At 47.8% G+C, this 22,177-nt stretch overlaps 1 protein-coding gene across 1 annotated transcript in view; it reads right to left on the reverse strand.

Annotated features, from left to right (window-relative positions):
• Nucleotides 1-21,576, reverse strand: part of WWC1 (WW and C2 domain containing 1) — a 66,879-nt gene extending 45,303 nt beyond the window's left edge. Inside the window, exon 1 of the mRNA XM_058815168.1 lies at nucleotides 21,416-21,576. Coding sequence (XP_058671151.1) covers nucleotides 21,416-21,534 — 119 coding nt within the window. The 5' untranslated portion in view covers nucleotides 21,535-21,576. The remainder of the gene's footprint in view (nucleotides 1-21,415) is intronic.
• Between the last annotated feature and the right edge of the window lie 601 nt (nucleotides 21,577-22,177).

A 22,177-nucleotide genomic window follows, 5' to 3' on the forward strand; every position in this document is an offset into this window, starting at 1 on the left:
CAAGAGATTTGGGACAACTGGGCTTCAGACACTGAATTTACACTTCATGTACAGTGATTACAAACCTGAATTCTTTCAGAAGAAAAGCATGGTCCTGTACTTCTCCCCAGCATCTGTGAACAGCAAATGCCTCCTGCAACAGCTGCCTCTTGTCAGCTCCTGTGCCCTTTACTCACATGACATTTGAAGTGGGAAGATAGACAACCCCAGGGTGGCCTCACTGGACTCACCTCATCTCCCCAGTGTAGAAAACAAGCATTGCTAGTATGAAACCCTATTTAGGAAGGACAAGGGAAGCACAGGGGTTTGTTTCACATGCACAGAGTTGGCAGGCTGCTCCCTGGTTCACCTCCTGCTAGCACTGGGCTAATTGCTCATCCATACAGCAGCTTTGCTAGGGCTGCCTGCTTGCTACTTTCATTTTAAATGTTCTGACTGAGGTATAGAGCTATCTGATGGCCCCAATGTCCAACAGCAACATTGGCAGGCTCTCTGGTCTGCACCCCTTGCAGAACACAGTCCAGGCAAGCAGCAGGGCCTCACCAGAGCATCTTCTGCTCCTTGCCCTGAGTCAATTCACCTGCAGGCATTGAGCTCTTCTGCAGTGTCTGAAAACCTCACTGCATGGCTCTGATCTGACACCAGCCAGATAGAGCAGAACCCTGCTACACAGAGGAAACTACCAAGGCCCCAAGGGGCCTCAGAGCACCCACAGGGCTCTCTCAATGCCACTGTAAACTCAGCAGTACCAGGTATGGACAGGAGTATTTCAGTACCAGGTATGGACAGGAGTATTTCAGTACCAGGAATGGACAGGAGTATTTCAGTACCAGGTATGGGCAGGAGTATTTCAGTACCAGGTACAGACAGGAGTATTTCAGTACCAGGTATGGACAGGAGTATTTCAGTACCAGGAATGGACAGGAGTATTTCAGTACCAGAAATGGAAAGGAGTATTTCAGTACCAGGTACAGACAGGAGTATTTCAGTACCAGGTACAGACAGGAGTATTTCAGTACCAGGTACGGACAGGAGTATTTCAGTACCAGAAATGGAAAGGAGTATTTCAGTACCAGGTATGGGCAGGAGTATTTCAGTACCAGGTACAGGCAGGAGTATTTCAGTACCAGAAATGGAAAGGAGTATTTCAGTACCAGGTATGGGCAGGAGTATTTCAGTACCAGGAATGGACAGGAGTATTTCTGGCTGCCTGCAAGGATCAGAGCCGATGCCTGGTTGAGATGGTGTCAGAGCAGTGGAGAACACAGGAGAAGAAAAATCCTTCTGCTTGCAAAGCAGCTGTGAATTCCAGATACAGAACACTCACCCGAGCATAAGCACAGCCCTGCAGACTGCAGTCCCTGCCATTCCTTCAAGAGTGGCAAACCAAAACTATTTCAGCAGACTCAGCCTTGTGAGTTAGCACTGAGGACAGCCTGTGGAATTGAAAGCATGGCAACTCACTTCTCATACAAAGCACAGGTTGCACAGCCCTCAGCTCATGAATGTAGCACTTGGAATTCACAATATGAGCTTTACAATCTACTGCTGTTGCTTTAAGCGTTGAGGCAATGTGTTCTCAGATCCTGAAAAGCCATACTGTATAAAAATGAACAGGAATGTCAGAGTAAGAATGAATTTCCAGAACAACCTTCTGAGAGTAAAGCTTTAGGAGATGTAGAGTTAGAAGGTAAGAATATAAAATTAATAGGTTTAGTATCTTTTTCATCCAAAGTAACAAAGCCTTGATTTACCATGTAGTTAAGCCACAAAAAAAATCATGCCAAACTGTGTTTATAGGCAGAACTGTACAAAGCACTAAACATAGCTCAGTACTTCACACATTGCAAGGGAGTCGATACAAATCAACAACTATTGAAGGCTGCTCACGTATCTGAGGACAGCAAAAGTGAGATTTGCATCACCAAGTGAGTTTGATTGATTTACTCTCACAAACATTGCTTATTTTTAATGATCCACTATGAATATATTTTGCCAACAGATCAAACTGGTGTTAACATGGAAGTTATAATGCCACTTGCTCTCTTGCATTCCCCTTTCCCACCTATCTTGGGTGGTTTAAAGCCCACTTAACAGTCCTTCTGCCAGCTCAGATATGGCACAAGCTAGCTGAGGATTTGGTTTTTCAGTTATTCCTCAGTTCAAAACAGACAGCATTTCTTTCCACTAGGCAGATACTCAGCATACATATCACTTTATCACTGCTGCTCACACCTCATGCTCCAGGTATGTGCCAGAGACACACCTTACATAGTCTCATTATTAATATTTAGCTACTCTTTTACTTTAGTTTATGACCAAGAGCACGAGAACCTCCTTCCTTCCAAAGGAACAATCTTCCTCTTTCCAATACACCCTGGTGAAGGTGGTTAAACCCACAGATTGTTTGTGTCTTTTTGCTGTCTCTGTACTCCCACTTTTCCCATACCTATGCAGTAGGGATGTACCTCAGACAAGCTCCTGGCTTGTATGACAGCAGAGACCCAATGTCACTACCGCCACCCTGGCTGCTCCACACTGCAAAATGAAGAGATGAATCCCAACTAACAGGGTGCATTTCATCCCAGCTTTACCAGCCAGATAACCCCAAAGAAAAAGGCCAGAGATGCCAGATTTGTTTTAAGTATCGTGGGAAACAAAAGCTGAAGGCATGGCACAAAGCTCAGAGCAATGAAGGAGCTGGGCAGCAAGGCCACAAGCTTTGACAGAAAAAGTGTGCTCACACCACCCTGTGCTTTGTTCAGAAGCAGGCTCTGCACATGCAGCACATCCTCTGCAATGCCACTGGATACAGCACAGCCTGTACCAACCCTGACAACTCTGCCACTCAACACAACCAAGTGCTGATTCCACAGGAGCACCAGAGCTGATGGCATGGCTACTCATGTCACTCCTCAGCAAGTTAATTCAGCTATGCAACAGGGAAACAAGTCCTCATGTGCTACAGCAACGGGACTTTCCCCATCAGCAGGGGCAAGTTCCACCTCCCTTGGGTGAGTTCCAGCCTCCCTTGGGCTGAGGCCACCCCATTCCATAGGACCTAAAAACAAATGTCCCAAGGTCATTAGTACACATCCAAATTCCCAGATCCTCTAAAACTGAAAAAAGCTGAACTTGTTGAGTAAGATAACATTTTATGCAAATGCTCTAAGCTAAAGCATTTAGAAAGGAATTATCGAAGACAACAGTAAATGCCTGAATTCCTCCAACAAAAACCCCACAAGGTTATGTTCCTATAGCTATGGAGAAAGACAGGTTTTATTCTATCCCTGTCAAGAGGAAAAAAAAACACCACAAACCAATGAATTTTAAGTATCTGCTTCCAAGCTGCAGTGCAGCCTCAGCAACAGAAGTGCTATACTCAAGCTGTAACAATGCTTAGATTTCTTCAGGAATGCAGCATTTTTCATTTCACAGCACATATTCATAGAAGCAAGTGTTGATTACTTTTTTACACAGCAAGGGTTGCTTTATCTGTACAGTGTCACTTTCCTGGGACGTGCTTCGGGATTAGAAGCATCCAAAAAGCATCTTAGAAAAGGATCAATTTCTAGGAGATGCAGTTATTTAACCTGAATTAGCATGCGACAGTACAAGGGCATGTGTTAGTGCAGGGGAGAGAAGGAGAATCGTGTTGGATGCACATCAGCAACTGAGCCAGGCTAAGGGTTTGTTGCTCCTGTAAAAAGCATCACTATGCAGCTTTTCCATGCTCCTCTTCCCAGACCAGCAGCTCTCCAAGTCCTCGCAGGAACTGTTTGTGCTCAGGAACAGAGCAGAGCAGCCCCAAGACCCTTCTGACCAGGGCATCCCCAGCTGGGTTAGGGGCACCCAGCAGCCCACAGTGTGCCAGGGACAGAGGAGTGTCAGGAACAGAAGCACACAAACGTGGGGGTTTTATGGGGAGAACCACAACCCCCCTTGCTGGTTGGGATGAGCTGTCTGGCTGCTCACACAATTTCTGAGCACCAAACTCACAGGTGAGCTTCACCTGCCACGGAATTATAATTAAACCTGCTCCTCTCAAGTGGCCCATCTTCTCCAGCTGCCACAGCTCGCCTTGCTACTGCCTTCAGGCTCATTATTACTTATAAATGCATGGAAACAGTCAATGCAGAAGCGATCCCCTCGATTCACACAGGCTGAGCCCCGGGGGTATAGCCGAGCTGTGGGAAGGCATCTCCCGGCACCGAGGCCGCAGTGCTCGCTGCCAGCCCGGCCGGGCGCTGTGCGCGGAGAATTCGCTCCCTCACTGCACCTTTTCATCTCGATAAGGATTTTCAAGGTCATGCTCGCTCCCCTGCTGCCAGCTCAAATGAAATCCCAAGCACGCAGCCCTGGGTCCCGGTGCTGCTCCCGGACTCCGGCACAACCTGTCGCGTTCCTCCGGGCAGCCCAGCACTGCCCAGCCGGCACCGCCGTGCTCCGGGCCCAGCAACGCCTGTGCGCCTGGGCTGCCAGGGCCGGGAGAGCTCTGCAGCGAGCCTCGCCACCTGAGCGAGCAACACTCCTCTATTAAACACTGCAAATAAAGTCGGTCTCCAGCCTGGGCCGATCCTCATCCACCTGACTGGCTCCGCGGTAGCGCAGGCCGCGCACACAGAGGCGTTCGGCCGCACCATCTGCCGAGCCTGCCTTCAAGGGCACTGCCTGGGGACCGCCTTGGGGACAGCCCTGTCCCCAGAGCAGCCAGCAAACCAGCCCAGAAGCAGCAAACAAGGGGAAAAGAGCTGCTGGCAGCTCAGGGACAGGCAGAGGTGGTGGCACCGGGCCTGGGAAGCCTTTCTGTGGGCACAGGGCACGCAGCCCCTCTATTGTGCCCAGCAGCCATCGCTGCATGGATACAAGCAGCTTAAGGACCTGCATACACTCCCTGCACCACACAGCGTTTTTAGGGGGCTACTGGAGAGTCATACATGCTGCCAGCTTACAAAGCCAGCTAATTATACAATCTGTTAAGCATGTATGAGCACACAACAGTGCTTTGAGTAATTAGAGGACGGGATTTATACTTCACTGCACGCATCTTGCTCTTTGTGAGTGCGTGCCTGGATACAGCCAAAACGAACACAAGTATCTGGAATGTCTGCAGCTCGCAGGCCAGCGCATCTGAATACAAAGCTGAGCCCTGCGAGGCTCAGGCTCAGGCTGGCTGCTGTGACCCTCGGTTGCACATATCCCTTCCCCAAAGAGGGCTAAAATCCTCATTCTCTCTTTTATCACTCTGAGCACCTGGCAGCAGGCTGCAGCACAATGTTGGAGCTATATCCTGAAGCTGTTAGGAGGGGTGTTGGGGAGGACACGGCAGCAGTGCGGGTGATGGGGTGTGAGGACAAAGAGCTCGAAATCGAGCCCAGAGCGGGGCTGTCCCGGGCTCATCCCGGCAGAAGGGGATCGCGGTTCCTATGGCAGCAGCCGCTCCTCCAGGGCCCAGCCCACGCCAGATGGAGAGCCCTGTGCTAGGTGTTTGCCAGACAGAGCATGCTGCAGCACGCCAGGGATGTCTGCTCCCTTCAGCCATCACCAGTTCATTCACTGGTACCTAGTTTTGCTCCACAAGACTCTCCTCAGAGCACCCCAGCAGCCCCAGGTCTGCAGCTCAGACCAGGGCTCCCCACCATGCTGCACATGGCCAAACCAGGGGCTTTTAAAAACTGAGAGCAACAGCTATGTTTTTCATAGATTATTTTATTTTTCTGGCAATTCTTGAATTTCTTCTGCTGAGGATTTCAATTCAGGTTCCCAAATATCTAAATATCTGACATGACATGCTGTAACCACTCCAGCTGGCTTCATGCATATGGCACAGCTACATCCTATGGACAGCCCTATCCTCAGCAATCACATACCTACAGCTTATGCTATACTTTCAAAAGGATGTAGTTGGCACTGGATTTTCCATTTTTAATTGCCTATTATTTAGTGTGAACTCCAAAATAGGATTTTAAGCATTTGGTGCAGAACGCACAGAATATTATTTTGGAGTTTTGCAACAAGTCAAGCCAAACCACCTCCGTTTTCACATGTTTTTCTTCCCTGCAAGTTGAGGAAAGCAGCAGAAGGCATAAATCTGTAAGAGTTTCAGCTTTGTCTTGGAAAATAAAAGTTGGTCAAAATAAGTTGTTAAAATCTAGTAGAGGCCACACAAACCTGGCACAGTAGAAAATCACTTTTTTTTGTATTGTGCCATATCAAGCCCCAGCTCCTGCTGATCTGTAACAAGGTATTTTCTTTCTCTCAGTTTTCAGGGGATGTAGTCAGGAAAGGAAGATGGTGAGCTACACCTATGCTCTCATCACAAAAATAAGCCCTCTTTGTAAAGTAGCCTAGCAAACAAGCTGCAGGATCTGCAGGTGCTTTAAGGCACAAGACATTTCACTCCTGAGATTTTCTTGTGAGGCCTGGAATACCCGAGGTCACTACTACCTTCCCCTGAATTTAGAAAGCAAGGTTCTGAAAAACAAGCTGCCTCAAAGCCAATCTTCTCTATGGATAATCCAAATTTTTTATAGATGACACTTAGAAAGACATTCCTGTACAGCTTACCTCAGTTGTGCTTTCTCTTCTTCCATCCCAATAAAAAAAAAGGAAAAAGCTGGGTTTGGTTTTTTTCCCAGACAGTGTAGAGTAGTATTTCTAGCCAAGATCCCTCAGTAACACTTTTTCTCCATCGCTATCAGGTTTTGCAGCCTTTATATATGCCAAGGGATAAGAAGCAGCTGAATGAGTCAGTCTCCCTCAGTCTAAACCAGTATTTGTTGCAAGACACTTGAGGTAAAACTAAAGCAGCTGGGGAGGTGAAAGTGTTATCTGAACACCCACTCCTCTGTGGGCACAGAAAAGGAGGAATTCAGGAGCACAGCCTGCACACACCATGTGTGCTGCTCTCCAGGCAAGCCACACCAGACACTCTGCAAATCATCAGTTGCTCGATCTGGCCTCAGCTGAAGCTTGTTTATAACTCACTGAAGCTGCTCCAATACAACCATCACTGTTGCTCAAGGCAATTACCTAAAATATCTCAGCTATTCATTTTCATCCTTACGTCAAAGCTGTGTTTAATGGATCTGACACTGTGCCTTACAGTGCTGTACACCTGCTATTAAGCAAGCCATCCTGAGAGCTCACAGGTTTGAAATTTGCTGTTTAACTCACCACTACTTCACCAGCAGCACTTGAATGAAATGCAACTCCCATGCCAGTATTTTTTTCAGCATTTTCACTGTTACCCTTTTTATTAATTTCTACCCAAATGCTGATCTACAGCACCAATGCAGAATTCACAACATGCATATTAACTTACTCCCACCAGCTCAGCTAAATAAATCATTATCCACAGCTCAGCTCACCTGCAAAGATCAAGATGAAATTCTCTGATGGACAAAGTACTCCTGCTGCCCTTGTCTAGTAACTTTGATCTACAGACTGATCCAGAGAGCCAACTTGCTATCAAGTTCCAAAATCAGTGATGAATCTGCAGAACTAATAAAAACACAGAGCTTTGGGCAGAGGTGTTTGAACACTCTGAATAATGTCCTTTGTTCAATGTCCTTCTAATAACTGCCAAATCAATGGCATAAACAGATGCTTCTACTGCTCCAAAGCAGTGAAGACAAAGGGTGGTGATACTGCAGAAACTGCAGTGATCAGGATGAATGAAAATATGACACTGAAATTCCAGCAGCACTTCAGAGAAAATACTGAGTGTTTTTCTAGACTCCCAAACAACCACATGGTGAGCAAGGCCAACAAGCAGGTGAAATGGTGCCTGCAGTTGTGCATGCAGAAGGCAGAGGGAGGACATGCAGGAAGCAGCACATACCTTTTCAGGTGTCACCTTGTCGCAGCAGATGGAATTACAGCCCGCAGCGCTGAGGAAGCATCAATCTGATATTTAACCTGTCTGCTTTGAAAGACAAACTGCAAGTGACACAGCTGCCTGGCTGAACCCACACTCACCACCCGTGGTGCCAGGCAAGCACAACTGCACTGACAGCAGCTCAGGAGTGAGCTGTGACTTCCAGGGGAACCATGCTTGGCAGGAAGGTCACTCCCACCTCGACTTGTCACTGCTGCCAGACCGTCCTTGGGCTGCTCCAGCTCACTGCAGCAGCTGAAACTGTGCCCAAAAAGAGACGGAGCAGTTTTCTGCAGGCCAGCAAAATCAGTGAGGAGTCAGATGGGCACCTGGGCTGAAGGAATGGCCACCTCCCACAGCAGGATGGCTCAGTGGGAGCCAGTGGCTCCTCAGCCTGCTCCAGCCCTGCCACTGGGGCTTCTGCTCAGGCCCACAGCCAGAAACAGCCCCTAGGGCAAAGATTTTTACTGCTTCCACCAGCAAAATTGCAAGTAGTTACAATACTGTAAGAAATGGTTCACTGCAACCTTCTGAGGTCAATGCAGAGGGAAAATCAAATTCACCTCCCATCCAGCCTCTACCTGTATAGCATTATTTTAAAACATGGGATTTGTTAATAACTTTACCTCTTCTAGCTTTCCTCGTCAACATATAATAAAAAATACTGGCATAATACCATACATCTCATACTTCTCATACATCTGGTCACAGTAATTAGAAACACCACACCTCACACACCAGCTATTCCCCTGTGTGCATCTGAACTGCCTGATGGGTGAAGTGCCCACCCTATAAAGCCAAGAAGTCACCAACTCAGGACTCAGCTTAGGGAGAGCTGGGTTTGTTTAGCTCAATTTTGTGCCTCTTACAGAACTACACCAATTCATATTCTTCAAGGACTCAGTGCTGTATCCTCACACCCGTGTGTGACCAGCCACTAGCTTAGACACACTGCAGCTCTGACACAGCAGATGATACAAATTCTCAGTGCCCATTGTAAAAGCAGCAGCTTTTCACAGTTACCTGGAAACAATATTTCAAATCAGCTGAAGCACAGCTTTGTACAGCAGAGCCCCCAGGCACGGGAGGGACTCTGCCTATGCCACATGCCCCCTGATCACAGCACAAGACAGCAGCAGGGGATCCAGGGCTCTTCTCTGATGCCCAAGGAGCAGAACCTACCTGTGACTGAATGAGAAAAACAAGTAAACAGGACTAAAAGGGCAATTTGCTACACCTGTGCCAGCCAGAAAAATGCATTTATAGTCCTTAGCGAGTTGAGTGCACTGCTCTGTCTTCTTGTTCAGCTCAATCAAAGCATCCCACAGGTGAGCTGTTACAGAACAGGAGCAGGAAAACTAAATCAGACAACACAACTTTCAAAGAGGAACTAACCTCAGTGGTGAAGAAAGAACACGAGAACTCTGCTGGCTTCTCCCATCCAGCATCGATGTACTTTATATTTTGCCAACACAAAACTAAGCACAAAGGATAAAGAGTTCAGAAAGCTACAAAAAGGAGCTCCAAAATGAGCCATCAGGAACACCAGGAGAGCACAGTAAGAAACAGTTTGTGGTGGTCCAGATACAAGAATAAACCACAGCCTTCCCAAAGGGTATGCAGGGAATTTACCTAGATGGAACTGACCAGGTCCAGTTTTAGGAAGTGAGAAGAGCTCTGGTTCATTAGTGATTGCCCACAGCAATACATAAACACCCACACCAACAGCAGCCCAGTGCCACAGGGCCACCACTGTGCTGCACAGCAGAGCAGCTGGCGCTGCGCAGGGGACACTGTGTGGTGGCTGCCACTCCCAGCTGTGACAGGATCCCGAGGAAGGTGAGGGCAGGCACAGAATCGCACCACAAGTCCCAACCCCACCTTATCACAGATGTTGGAGGCACAGGCTGAGCTGTTTCTCAGCAGGATGCCTGGCACTTGCTGTCCCATTTCCCAGTATCATGCAGTGTGAGGACTGACGGGCAGGATAAACCAGTTGCATCACCACACCCTGCCCAGGAACGCAGCACTGTCACTGAGCACTCACCAGCTCCATGAAACACCAGCTGCAGGAAACAGTTACTCCACAGCAGCATTATTCCCTGCTCATGATGTTAGAAAGGATGCACCTCACCTACAGCACTTAAAGACTTTTGAAAACCTAAAGCATTGGCAACAGTGCATTCATATCCATCTCCTAGTGAAGAACTGAGGCTACATTCTTTAAAGGCAATTCACTTCCACTTGCACAAAGCTACTTTAAGACAGCTGCCCTTCAACCTGTTACTAGTTCGACTCTGTTCTTACCTGTGGGATATGAAAGTTTAGATAAAGGTATTTGACATTAAAATCAGTTGAGAAAAACATCCTAACAAGTTCCTAAGCCTATTTGCTTTTCTTAGCATGACAGGCTTTACAATACTCCTTGCAATTCTCTGCTTCATGCTTTGTTCAAAACTTCCTGATTATACTAATAAAATAATGCCCAAAGCACACCAAAAATCTTTTAATAGAGTCAAAATTAAAGTATCAGATCTATTACACCACCCAGCCTTTCCCCTCCACTGGAGCAGCATTAGAGCCTTTGGACGTCTCATTTCAACAAGAAGGTTATTTAGTTCTTGAGTTTGGAGTAAAGTATTTAATCACCAAAGGATTTGCAAATTACACATGAATATGCATGTAGCACTTCTCACCATGACATAAATCCTATTGTATATTTATGAATGGATTGCTTTGCCTCCAGCTTCTACATGTATATAAACACAGGTTTTAATCTTCAATTCCTTCCTCCCTCCCTCCTTTTTAAGAAGTTGCTTAAACAAATTTGCATTTTTGGAATCTATTACCTACAGTGTATTTCTTGCTTTTTTTTTTTTAACTCTACAAACCTTTTTCTCCCATCAGGCAAAGTGCTTACTTTTGAAAGGCTTTAAAGACCCTGCAAACATGGCCATAAGGGAAATAAGCAGCAGTGTTATATGGCTTGGGAGAGAAAAAGTTGAAGCAACAATCACTGGAAAAAGGAGTGCAGAGAGCTGGGAGCACAGAAGTATAAAATGACAGGTCAACAGCTTGCCTTTGACTGCAAAGCCACTAGCTAGGGGGGAGTAAACCCTCCATAAATATTGAGAATGCAACATAAATAATAAAATTATTGTTGTGAAGCTCCTAATTCATACTGACATAGCCTCGTTATTCCCTACACCTCTGAACAGGATCTAGGCTGGCCACGAAGCAGCTGGACCAAAGCAGCATTCAAAAAAGACAGTGTTCAAAAAAGACAGCCAAGAGGCAGTACTGTCATTCAGAGTTGCTGCCACACAACTGCCCAACTACTCCAGACAAGCAATTCAAACAATAAAGCCTTTAAAGGGAGTTGTTAAAATTATCAAACTTTGGTTATTTCACTGCAATTCTGCTCAGTAAACCTGACTGCAAAGGAACACTTGCCAACGTGCCACACTCCATCAGAAGCGAGTGCCACAGCAGATTTCCAAGCAGGTTTACAGGTGTGAATACCCCTTGGGCTGTTCTCATTCTTGCTACCACACACAGCAAAACCCCAACACTAGGGGCTAACTGCACCTTCTCCCAAGGACCTGGTGCCACCTGGCTCTGGTCAGAAAGCCAGAGCAGCCTCCAGGCCCACCTTGCTTGCAGGGGCTGTGGCAGCAGCCACAGAGACACCATGGGACAGGTCTGACACAAGAACAAATCCTCCCAGGCCTAAACCTGGCTGTGAGCTGCAGCATGCTCTGCTGCACTCAGGCGTCCTCCACCCATCCAGAGATCTTTACCTGACAGGAAGAACCACCACAGCACCTGAGGCAAACCCCAGTGACTGCACTGGAAGGGACCCCAGCCCAGCCAAGCTACTGAAGATGCAGCACAACTTGTGAGAGGTACCACCCAAGGCTGCAGGAGCCTGCACCTGGGAAACAGAGAGAAAACAAACCAGGAAACACTCTGGGCTATTAGCTACACACTACTGGACAAATAGAGAATAAAGATGAGAAAATTCAACACAGAACATTTGCTTTAGGGATAAGAGTGGCATTTACAAAAGATGTGTGAAAACAAGCCTGAGTGGAAGACTATGTGTGACCAGTTCAGTTGCAAATCTTTGCAAACTAAGATTTTTATCCATGTAACCCTTTTGCAAATGACCACGCCAGGCTCCTGCCATGCACCTCTCCCCTTCCATCCATACAATCTTCTGAAAAGAAATCTTAAAAAGGAAGTGAGGAGTACTGCCCAAGGAATACAAGAGAAGCAAATGAGATGTGCTTTAAGAAAGTATTCACATACAGGTTATGCTTTCATTAGCATCAGGGAGATGATGGCAGATACATTCCAAACAGAATCATCAGTAAACCAGTTGTATGAGAAACTCACCATGGCTGCCACACAGCAGTCACTGACTAATTAACAAATAGATGACAATAGATATACCTTTACTCAGAATTATCACAGAATCACAGAATCACAGAATTTTCAAGACTGGAAGAGACCTATAAGATCATCTAGTCCAGCCGATGTTCTAACTGTTCAGCTAGATCATGGCAGCAAGTGCCACATCCAGTCTTTTTTTAAATTCTTCAAGGGATGATGCCTCTACCACCTCACTGGGTAAATGATTCCAGTTTCTGACCACTCTTTCTGTGAAGTATTTCCTTCTTACTTCTAACTTACATCTAGCTTGACGCAACTTGAGACTGTGTCCTCTTGTTCTATCCGTTGTCGCCCGGAGAAAGAGGCCGACCCCCAGCTCACTACAGCCATAGACCAACTCAGCTGAGTTTTCACATCCAAAAGCAAAACATGGAAAAGTTAAGAAGTCGAAGACATCTTTAGTGCCACAGAAAACCATGGGACATGGCAGAAGCCATGACATTTCCCTTCTCTCCACATACAGATCAAAATAAGTCTGATCTCTTTGCCAGACAAATCTGTCCATGTTTAGAACATTGGAAAACTTTTTGAGAACTGCTAAACAGCCTAAAGCCTTCTATGTATGTGTCCATACAGGAATTCAACAGTCCCATCAAGGCAATAACTTGTGCTAACTCTGATGATTAAACCTTGTGGTGTGACATAAGAAAAGACAAATATCAAACCTGGCTTACTGCCTTGCTGGCTGACAAGCTGTTTAGGTTAGCTGGATGTGGAGATGACTTCAAGGAATTTCAGCAAAATCTCAACAAGTGGGTCAACTGACAGCTGAAGTGGAGAGAGACCAGATGTTGAGAAATGTTGAATAATACACTGAATGGGAGAGTTTAACCTCCTCATTCTCTTCAGAGTTAACACACCACTAATCAAACACACCTGAGCATCACCACATCCATATCCCAACAAAAAAGCCTGTACAAAGTAATTATTTAATTTCAAGGTGAACTCCATGCCAAAAACTCTACAATACCAAATGTTATTCATGCTAAGAATATTTATTTTTAAAAATTCCATATGAAAAGATCACCTGGAATTAGACACAGTACAGGTCATCAGAATTTACATCAGTCTTACTATTTAAAAAAAAAAAATATCCAGCACCACCCAAGACAGGCCATCAGCCTGAGATACCTCCCAGGAAACAAGCTGGATAATTCAAAGAGCTGCATCACACATGACAGCCAAATGCTTTCCATTACCATCCCCACCCAAATCCCCTTTGAGATAATTTGCATAAGCAGCTCAAATATATACTCAGTGTTTCAAACAGTCCAACAATGGTGCCAGTGTCCAGGATGAGGATGTCAGGAGATGACACCCAGGGGCTGTGGTGTGACAGGTTTCTGCTGCCAAGCCATGGTGCCAACCTGCCTGAGCCCCTGGAGGATGTCCCATGGGATTCAGGCACCTGATGGCCAAGGGGACAGCCTGTGCAGTGTGCCACCAGCATGTCTTCAGGTGCTGCTTCTAGAGGCTCAGCTGGCTCATGGCATCCAAAGCTGTGCTTAGCACAAGCAATATTAACCACTAAATAATCCACAGTACGGTTTCACACTGCACTTCTGGGGTTACCTACATCTTCCTGTGCTGCCTGAAGGGTCCAGAAGGTTATTTTAGCCACTGCTGCTCCTCTGCAGGCCAATCCTCCCTGTGGGGCAGGGCTGTGAAGGATGAAATAGCAGAGAGCCCTGTGCTTGGCAGGGGACTGCCCTTGCTCTCAGTACAAGGCTATTAGGCAGTTGAAAGTCACATATGAGAAATCTGCAAGCTGCTGCAGGGTCATTTAAGCAATAGCTTCACTTACACTTTGGTTCAAAGTAGCTGTGTGACCACCTTGCATCTCAACTCTGCACAGAGCAGATATGAATGGCTGCCTCTTGAAAGCAATCCTGTTTATTGCGTGCTTTAAATCAATAAAGCTTCCCTCCACAGAGTACATTCTTCTAAAATAGTAATTAGGCATTTGAGGAGAACCAAACAGTTTCACTAAACAATACCATTAGTCCTGAAACGTCAGTTTGACATCTCAGCCAGAAAGCACTTTGTCAGAACTAATTAATCCCTACAGCACCTCCATGAGATTGAGAAAGCAATTCATCTGTTTTTTAAATGTGTTGGGTGCTTATGCTGCAGAACATGGTGGCTGGGGTGGAAGCCGGAGGTATCAGCACAAACTGAGAACAAACCAAGCCAGGAGAACCCTTCCAAGAGCATAAAAAAACAGAGAACACTGACAGCTGTAGGATTTGGCTTCTTTGCATCTTCCTGTTACACACCAAACCTCCTGTGACTATCTGGAGAGTCTTCCAGATGCCACTTCACTGAATGAGTGGCAGTGAAAAGCAGTTATTTTTCTGCAGGGAGCAGTTTGCCCACTGTTTGTTCAGCCAATTATCTATGCATGTAGCTTTAAAGGGAGGAGGGAACAGTAACCTTAGGCCCTGTGAACAAGAACTGAGCTTAAACTGCTCAAATAAAGCCAAGTCCTCATTACCACAAGCAAAGCACGTAAACTTACTAAACAGGTCTCACAAATGGCAAGCAGCCAGAATGAAAAGTATTTCTCTCCAAGGAAGTGGTCAATCTGCATAGCTCTCCTACAGGTGCATGCAGTAGCACCAGTCTACACACCTCCAGCTGACTCTGCCAAGCTGCTGCCACCCCTCTTTATTGATTAATTATTCCAGCTAACACTCTTGCCCTGCTGGTGCAGCACTCAAGGCCACCAGGTTCAGCCAGCCCTGGCACAGGGAGACCAGCAAGGCTTTCCCAAGCCAGCTGTATGGTCTCTCCCTGTCTCTGAGAAAGGCTTGAAGGTGTCTCCCAGGACACCAGTGAGAGCCAAGGCCAGCCCAGGACGTGTCCCTGCTGTCACAGGGGAGCTCAGCAGTGTCCCTGCAGCAGGAACGCTGCTGGGAATGCTGAGCACAGAGCAAGGACAGCCTTGGCAGCCTGCAGCCACCTCCAGGAGCACACAGCAGCAGTTATTTCCTAATAGACTCCTCCAGCAACTGAGATTAGAGCCAGTCCCAAAAGCTGGAGTGGTGGGTCAGTGACAGGACCCCTCTGAGCCACCTAGCAAACATCACTTCTTTACATACAAGTGATTTCATTAAACTCCTTTGGACAAATCTTCCAATAAATTTTCTGGCACAGTCTAGAGAAATCTAAATCAAATTCAGACATGGAAAATTTTGCTGCAAACTCGTCTTCCCCTAACTGTGCTAGCTATGAAGCTGCCCTGTGAAGAACATCTTTAGGAGATGCTCTGCCATGGCTGGTTTCAGATGGGCTCTGACAAGTAAATACATTCTTCCTGTAAAACTCAATCAGAAATCATGGGGCAGAGCTAAGCACCTGGGAACACCTGCTCAGCTGGGCTGGCAGAGAGCCTGGCCAGGTCAGGTGCCTGGGGACAGTTTCACAAGTGCACCCTCAGCAGCATTCCTGGGTTGCCACCAGAGCCAGCCCCACTCCCACTCCTCCCAGCTCTGCACAAGCACACACAGCCTGGATCCACTGTTTCTGGAAATGAACCCAGACAGCAAAATTACATTTTTCAGCCAGACCACCTTCCAGACCTCACTCCCTGCACTCATACAGAATTTCACCCTGGCAGAAATGGCAGTTTAAGCTGCCCTAAAAAACAACAGCAGCAAGCAGCTGCCCCAGATGCCCAACACTGCAGCCACCTCTCCTGTCATTCCCACATCTTCTGGAATTTACTAGCCAATTTCCTGCCATTCCACTGGATGGAGATCAAGATAGCTATGCTGATATGAAAATATATGACCTACATAGGGATGGAATTGTTGATTCTGTTGCCAAACAAGTTTCCAGTCAGTCTAACTTCACACGCTGTCAGTTTTTGAGGCAAAATTAAAGGAGTGAACTTGTGAGCAAGATGACCTTGCCAGAGCAGAAGATGAAGCTCAACCTACGTACTTCTAAACAATGTGATGTATGGAGATTTTTTCAAAAGCATTTCTGATCCTTTAAGACTCAGAATTCCCCAAGATTCATTAAAAAACTGCTGAGCTGAACAAAGCCTCACATTTCTTTTTTTTTCATGTTCCATAGGGAAGCAAGATAAAATAATGCTTTTTGTCATTCTAAAGTCACTGCCAACATCCTCTGTCTCCACACACGTGTGCATACCACACCTTTAGCAGCGATGCCCTTATTAAAAGCATCACACCTGTTGTTTTCAGTTCCCTCCCCACTGTGAGGTGAGCTGACACAACTCAGGATGCACACTGGCTCTGAAGGCAGCCCCTGCAGTCTCCAAAACACCCAGGTTTGTCTGGGTAGTCCAGGGGAAAAAAAAAATATCAACCCAAAATAATAAAGTCTGATTTTCTATAACTGAAGCAGTGTGATGGATTTCAGCTCCAACCCACTTTTCCAATCTACAGGTGCATTCTGAACTAACTCATCTTGGAAGAAACTTGATATTAATAAATTAAAATTATTTCCAGTGTCACCATAATCTTACTTGCTATCCTTGTTTCCTTATGTATTTGCACCTACTTAAACCAATCATTATGGCAAAAAGTGAGAACAGCACAAATTTCTAAAAGGTGGCATTTGGATGACTTTGAAGACTGCATATCTGTCACTCCCTTCTGCATTTTCCTTCATGGAAAATGGTCATCAGCAGTTTCTATGGGCACACACTAAGCTCCTGTTCCTTACAAAGCTGTCAGCCTTTTTGGGGAATGCAAACAGGAGAAAGCAGCAGATTCACATACATATGACAGGGTGCTTAGCTAGCTATCAGCACACAAAGGCAACAAGAGGCATCAAACTAGCAGCCTTCAGCTGCATGACCTATGCCACTGGCACTGATCAAAGAGCATTTCTCTCCCCTGGTTTTGCTATTTTGGACAATTTTTCTCTCATCTCCTTATTTTTACTGATTTTCATCTACAGAAGAGCACAACGCCTTTTGTTCCTGCTGCCTTTTACTGCCCTTCCTTCTTCCAGCCCTCTTATTTTGAAGGATTCTCACACTTAAGTTAGCTATAGCAGCTTTATTCCAGTCATTAAAGTTATTCCACATTTAAGCAAGTAATTCAAGGAGGAGACAGTTACATAGGAATTTTCAGCACAATGCTCACATTTCAAAATCTTTAATAAAGGCAGTTTGCAGACCAAGTGTGCAGAGGAGACTGGGGATGAAAAGCTTAAAGATCAGAATAATGCAGAGGAGACAATACTCTGCAGCACTTCTCATAAAGCCTAGAAGGGCATGGCTAGATGATGGTGCTCTCCATATTATATGCCTGGCTTTTCTCCACTGAAATCCTCAGGCTCAGCAAAGCTGAATTTTCCTGGGTAAATAGGCAACCCTAATATTGAAAATAGTCAAGATCTTAGACATGACACCACATGCACTGGCCCTCAACCTTGGTAAATCTCTTCACCAAAAGTCAGATTTGGAGGTTCATACTAGAATAACCTGCATGTGGAGTAGGAAGGGAATTCAGGTAGCAAATGCAGAATCTGGGCTTTTACTTAATGAACATCTCCCAACCTTTTACAGCAACAAAAGTCTTCAAAAAATGAAGGGCCATCAACTAAGGCACTGCTGCCTCCCAAAATATCTGATGCTGTTTAGTTATTTCACCAAATTTAAGCTACAATTGCTCCTATTTCAATAGCTTTTATTCTCAGCAGGACTCCAGTGATAGAAGTGAAATGAGAAGTTCAGTCAGCTCCATCTAAAATAACCCAGAAAAACCTGCTTACACCACCAGGTCAGTAGGAGAGTACAACAAGTATTCAAGAGTGAGATGGATTATCAGGCATAGCCAAATTTTCAATGCATCCTGCAGCTTCTGTGTTGAAAGGCAAGGAGAAGTTGAAAAATTTATCCTCTTACAAGACAGCCTGAAGGAGGGTGTAAGAGCCCAAGGACAGCACAGCACTGCAACAGAGATTCCCATCTCTAATCCTCACTTCTGGTGAAAGCTGAAATGTCACTCAGGGCACTCTGTGGTTCAAGTGCTGCTCATGCTGATGCCTAAGAACAGGCAGCAGCTGGTGCTGAAGTTTTGAGACACCACTGGCATTTTCTGTTTGGCCACCAGCACAGCAGCTCCCAGGGCAGATGCACTCTGGGTTAAAGCAACTGAGACAGCTCTCTGGCATGCTTTACCAACTGGTAGGTACTGGTGCAGACTGAAAGGTCATGCTTAGGTTTAAAACCAGGAATGACAAATTTTCTCCTCCAGCTCAATAAGGTTTCAACTCCTGTCACACTGTATTCAATTCCAACAGATCTACCAAAAAAAAAGCAGCTATGTGAGCTTCCTCTTACAAAAGGGAAAACACAGCAGGGTTTTGGTTTTCCCCCCACCTGTTCAGAAGAACTGCCTTAGAGCTCTTTAACCTGAAATTCCTGTAATGCAAAGTACCTTGATTCCTGTCTGTTACATCACACCACAGGGACAGCAACAGTTAAATCACAAAATTCTTCAGATTATTTAATCTTAGATGATTTCCCAAAATGTTCCAGCATCCACAGGTTTCTCAGGACTGCCCTGAGTCTTAAAAGGTACAAGTGCTCTGACATGCAGCTGAGCATCACTGGGGTCACCTCTACAGGACTCTGAGGTGCCACCAGGTGCCAGGGATTTCCTCCTGGCAAAGTCCAACAGCCCATCAGCAGAACTGGGGCCATGGGCTAAACAAGAACTGGAAAAGCACCAGCCCAGCTTCTGATTTCACAGCCCAGGCCCAGCTGAGGTCCCACCTTTCACCCCCTGCTCCCCATCCCTGCTGCAGACCCCGTGTGCCCACAGCCAGCTCTGCTTCCCTGGCAGCCTGCTAAACCAACCTCAGCAGGACTGCAAACCTGCTGGCACTAAACAGTGGGACTGTCCATGCCCTGCAGCTAGATGGTATCCCTGCTCATGTTTATTTCCACTAAATTAAGCCAGAATGAAAGATTTAGGGAAGGTTTAAAAACCTGTGTTCTATCTTTCGCTACCAGTTGCTACTCGCTGATCAGGATTACAAAGGTCCCCACTGACACTGGGTTCAGAGTGAGCCCTGACACACACTTCTTCCTCCACATTCCTCAAACTTGCATTTCCACAGCCATGTTACCCCCTATCTGTTGCTTTTTGCTGGGTTACAGACACAATGTGTGAGCAGAGCACTGTAGCAAATTCACAAACACACATCTCAGCTGCAGCAATTTTAAATATGGCTTGTAAAAGGCTAACCTTTCAATCATTTAAACTTTATTTTAAAGTGATGAAGTTCAATGCTCAGTGTGTAAATCCAAGTTCACTCCCCTGCAGGGAACAGGCATCTTATGACCTGAGCTGATGAGAAATCCCCCATCAACTGGGTTCTCAAATCACAGGCAGTGGTAATTACTTGGCAGAGAAACTTCTTTCCTGTGTGGCAGAGGAAAATTTCAGCTCATACAAGCTCAGGGTCCACCAGATGATGGGTAAATGTTGTGCCACATAGTTCTTCTACTGTGGACCAGCAGACTGTTCAAAACCTTGTGGATTTTCAGGGGCAGTTTCCTTGGTAGCACCACTGGATGATGACTCAGACACAAAGCTCGTCAGGGCCACGTGTATTCAGGTGTATTTCTATGTGCACAACAAGTGTCATGTGATAAGAGTTATCAGAATGTTTTTGATTATTCTCCTCCATCAGTGGTGAGCAGGTAATGATTCTGCGACAGCTCAGTACACATGGCTAAATAAGGCACCCATTTAGTCATTTCTGTCATTCTTGAATCACCAGCCAAGGACACACAGGAATTTTTATAAGCCTGCATTAGGCCTATTAGATTTCTCACTCATCTTCATTCTCTGAGCAGAATAAGGATGCCAGGAAAGCATTTCTCATTTAAGCTTCCATCGACTTTTATGAAGGTTAAAGAAACACCTTGGAACAACTCTGTTACTGGCCCCTCTCCACCACATTCCTAAAACTGAACCCCAAGAGGAGTTCCAAGGCCCTGGCTGGCAGCAGGTTACATTTGTGTACAGTACACACAAGGATTATTCCTGGAATGCAGAACACTCCTTGAAATCTTGTAAAACTGGACAATCATTCACTTCCACGCGTAAGAAAAAACCCATCTAAGTAAACAGAGCGAAGGCAAAGTCCTGACATCCCACCAAGAATGGAAGGCCCTTGAACTGATGGCTGAAGCAAGGGGAAGAAAGGAACACGGATTCAGAAATTGCCCTTTCTGCCCCACAAGGAAAACGCTCACTGTCAGACGGGGAAGTGTGTGAAAGTGATCAACAACAAACCGCATACTTCAGATTGCTGGAATTTCCAACTAGGAAATTCACTAGGATGGATTTTTGAGTTCCTGTTTCTGGGAACTTCAGCTAACAAGGCATTAAACGAGAAAGTTAAAAACTTCTAATTTCAGTGGTGATCCAGTAGTTGAGCTCGCTGCACGTCCAAGCTCCTGTGCTCTGGCTCACCGTGACTGCCTCAAGTATGGAACCACAACAAGCTAGGACAGAGTGTTGCTTGGAAATGACCCCGCTATTGAGCAGCACCCTGATTTCTGTTTATCGTACTTTTCTAAGTGAGCGCTGCAGGAAAAGAACAACTCAGAGCAAGCAGGAGCGGGGGGATACCGCAGGGAAGAAGGCGGCAAAGAGGGGGCGATCAGAGACACACCCAGAAGTCCGTAACCTCTGCGATGGCCAAGCTCGGTAAGGCCACGTAGCTGCCCGCAGAGGTGGGCCACGATGCAGGACAGGGCCCGCCACAGCCCTGCGAGCCCAGCCTGTCCCTCCGCACCGCTCCGAGCCACCGCGGCTCCCGCAGCCCGCCAGGGCCGCATGGCCGCGCCGAGCGCAGCGTGCGCTGCGGCTCCGCAGCACGGCCGGGGCCGGCCAAGGGGAGCCCCGAACACAGCAACACAACTCGCTGAGCCCCTCCATCCCTCCGCTCCCAGGCGCCACTGCCGGCCAGGCCCGCAGGTAACGCCGCCGCCGTCCCGCCCTGCCCGAGCGGAGCCAGGGCACGGCAGCAGGGACCGGCCGGGCTCGGCGCGCACACCGCGGCTCCCCGCCCGCCGCCGCCCACCTGTCGCGGGGGTCGACCCAGCTGGTGGTGCGGCTGCCGTGGTCGATGTAATACACCTTCCCGTCGTAGTCCCGCGCCTCCTCCCAGCCCTCGGGCAGCGGCAGCTCCTTCCGCGGCATGGTCCGCACCGCCGCCCCATGCACCGCCGCGCTGCGCTCCGGGGGCCGCGCCGGGGCTCCCCTCCCGCGGGCGGCGCGCAGCGGTGCGGGGGCCGCGCCGGCCCAGCCGCGCAGGGAGGCGCCGCCGCCGGGCAGCCTCACATGCCGGCCCCGCGGCGGGGGCGGGCCGGGGCGGTGCGGGAGGGCGGCGGCGGCGGCGAGCCCGCGGTCAGCGCTGGGCGCGGAGCCCCGGCCGCTCCACCCGCTCACGCCTCCATTTCCTGCTCCGCCGGCGGCCGCCCCGAGAGTCCCGCGGCGGCACCGCCCCCGCCCCGGCACCGCCCCCGGGCACGCCCACCGCGTGTCACCACCCACGGCCACGCCCCTGGGGACACCCACGGACACGCCCCCCGGGGACACCCACGGCCGCTCTCCGGCCCCGGGCCCCGGGGACTGCGCGCCCCCGAGCGCCCCGTGGCGGCGGGGCCGGGCACAGGGCTGTGGGCCCGGGACAGTGCCAGCCTTGGGGCTCGGGATGGTGCCAGCCTTGGGGCCCGGGACGGTACCAGCCTTGGGACTCGGGACAGTGCCAGCCTTGGGGCTCGGGATGGTGCCAGCCTTGGGGCTCGGGATGGTGCCAGCCTTGGGGCTCAGGACAATGCCA

This window comes from Ammospiza caudacuta, chromosome 16, assembly GCF_027887145.1.
Source record: "Ammospiza caudacuta isolate bAmmCau1 chromosome 16, bAmmCau1.pri, whole genome shotgun sequence".
Lineage (NCBI taxonomy): Eukaryota > Metazoa > Chordata > Aves > Passeriformes > Passerellidae > Ammospiza > Ammospiza caudacuta.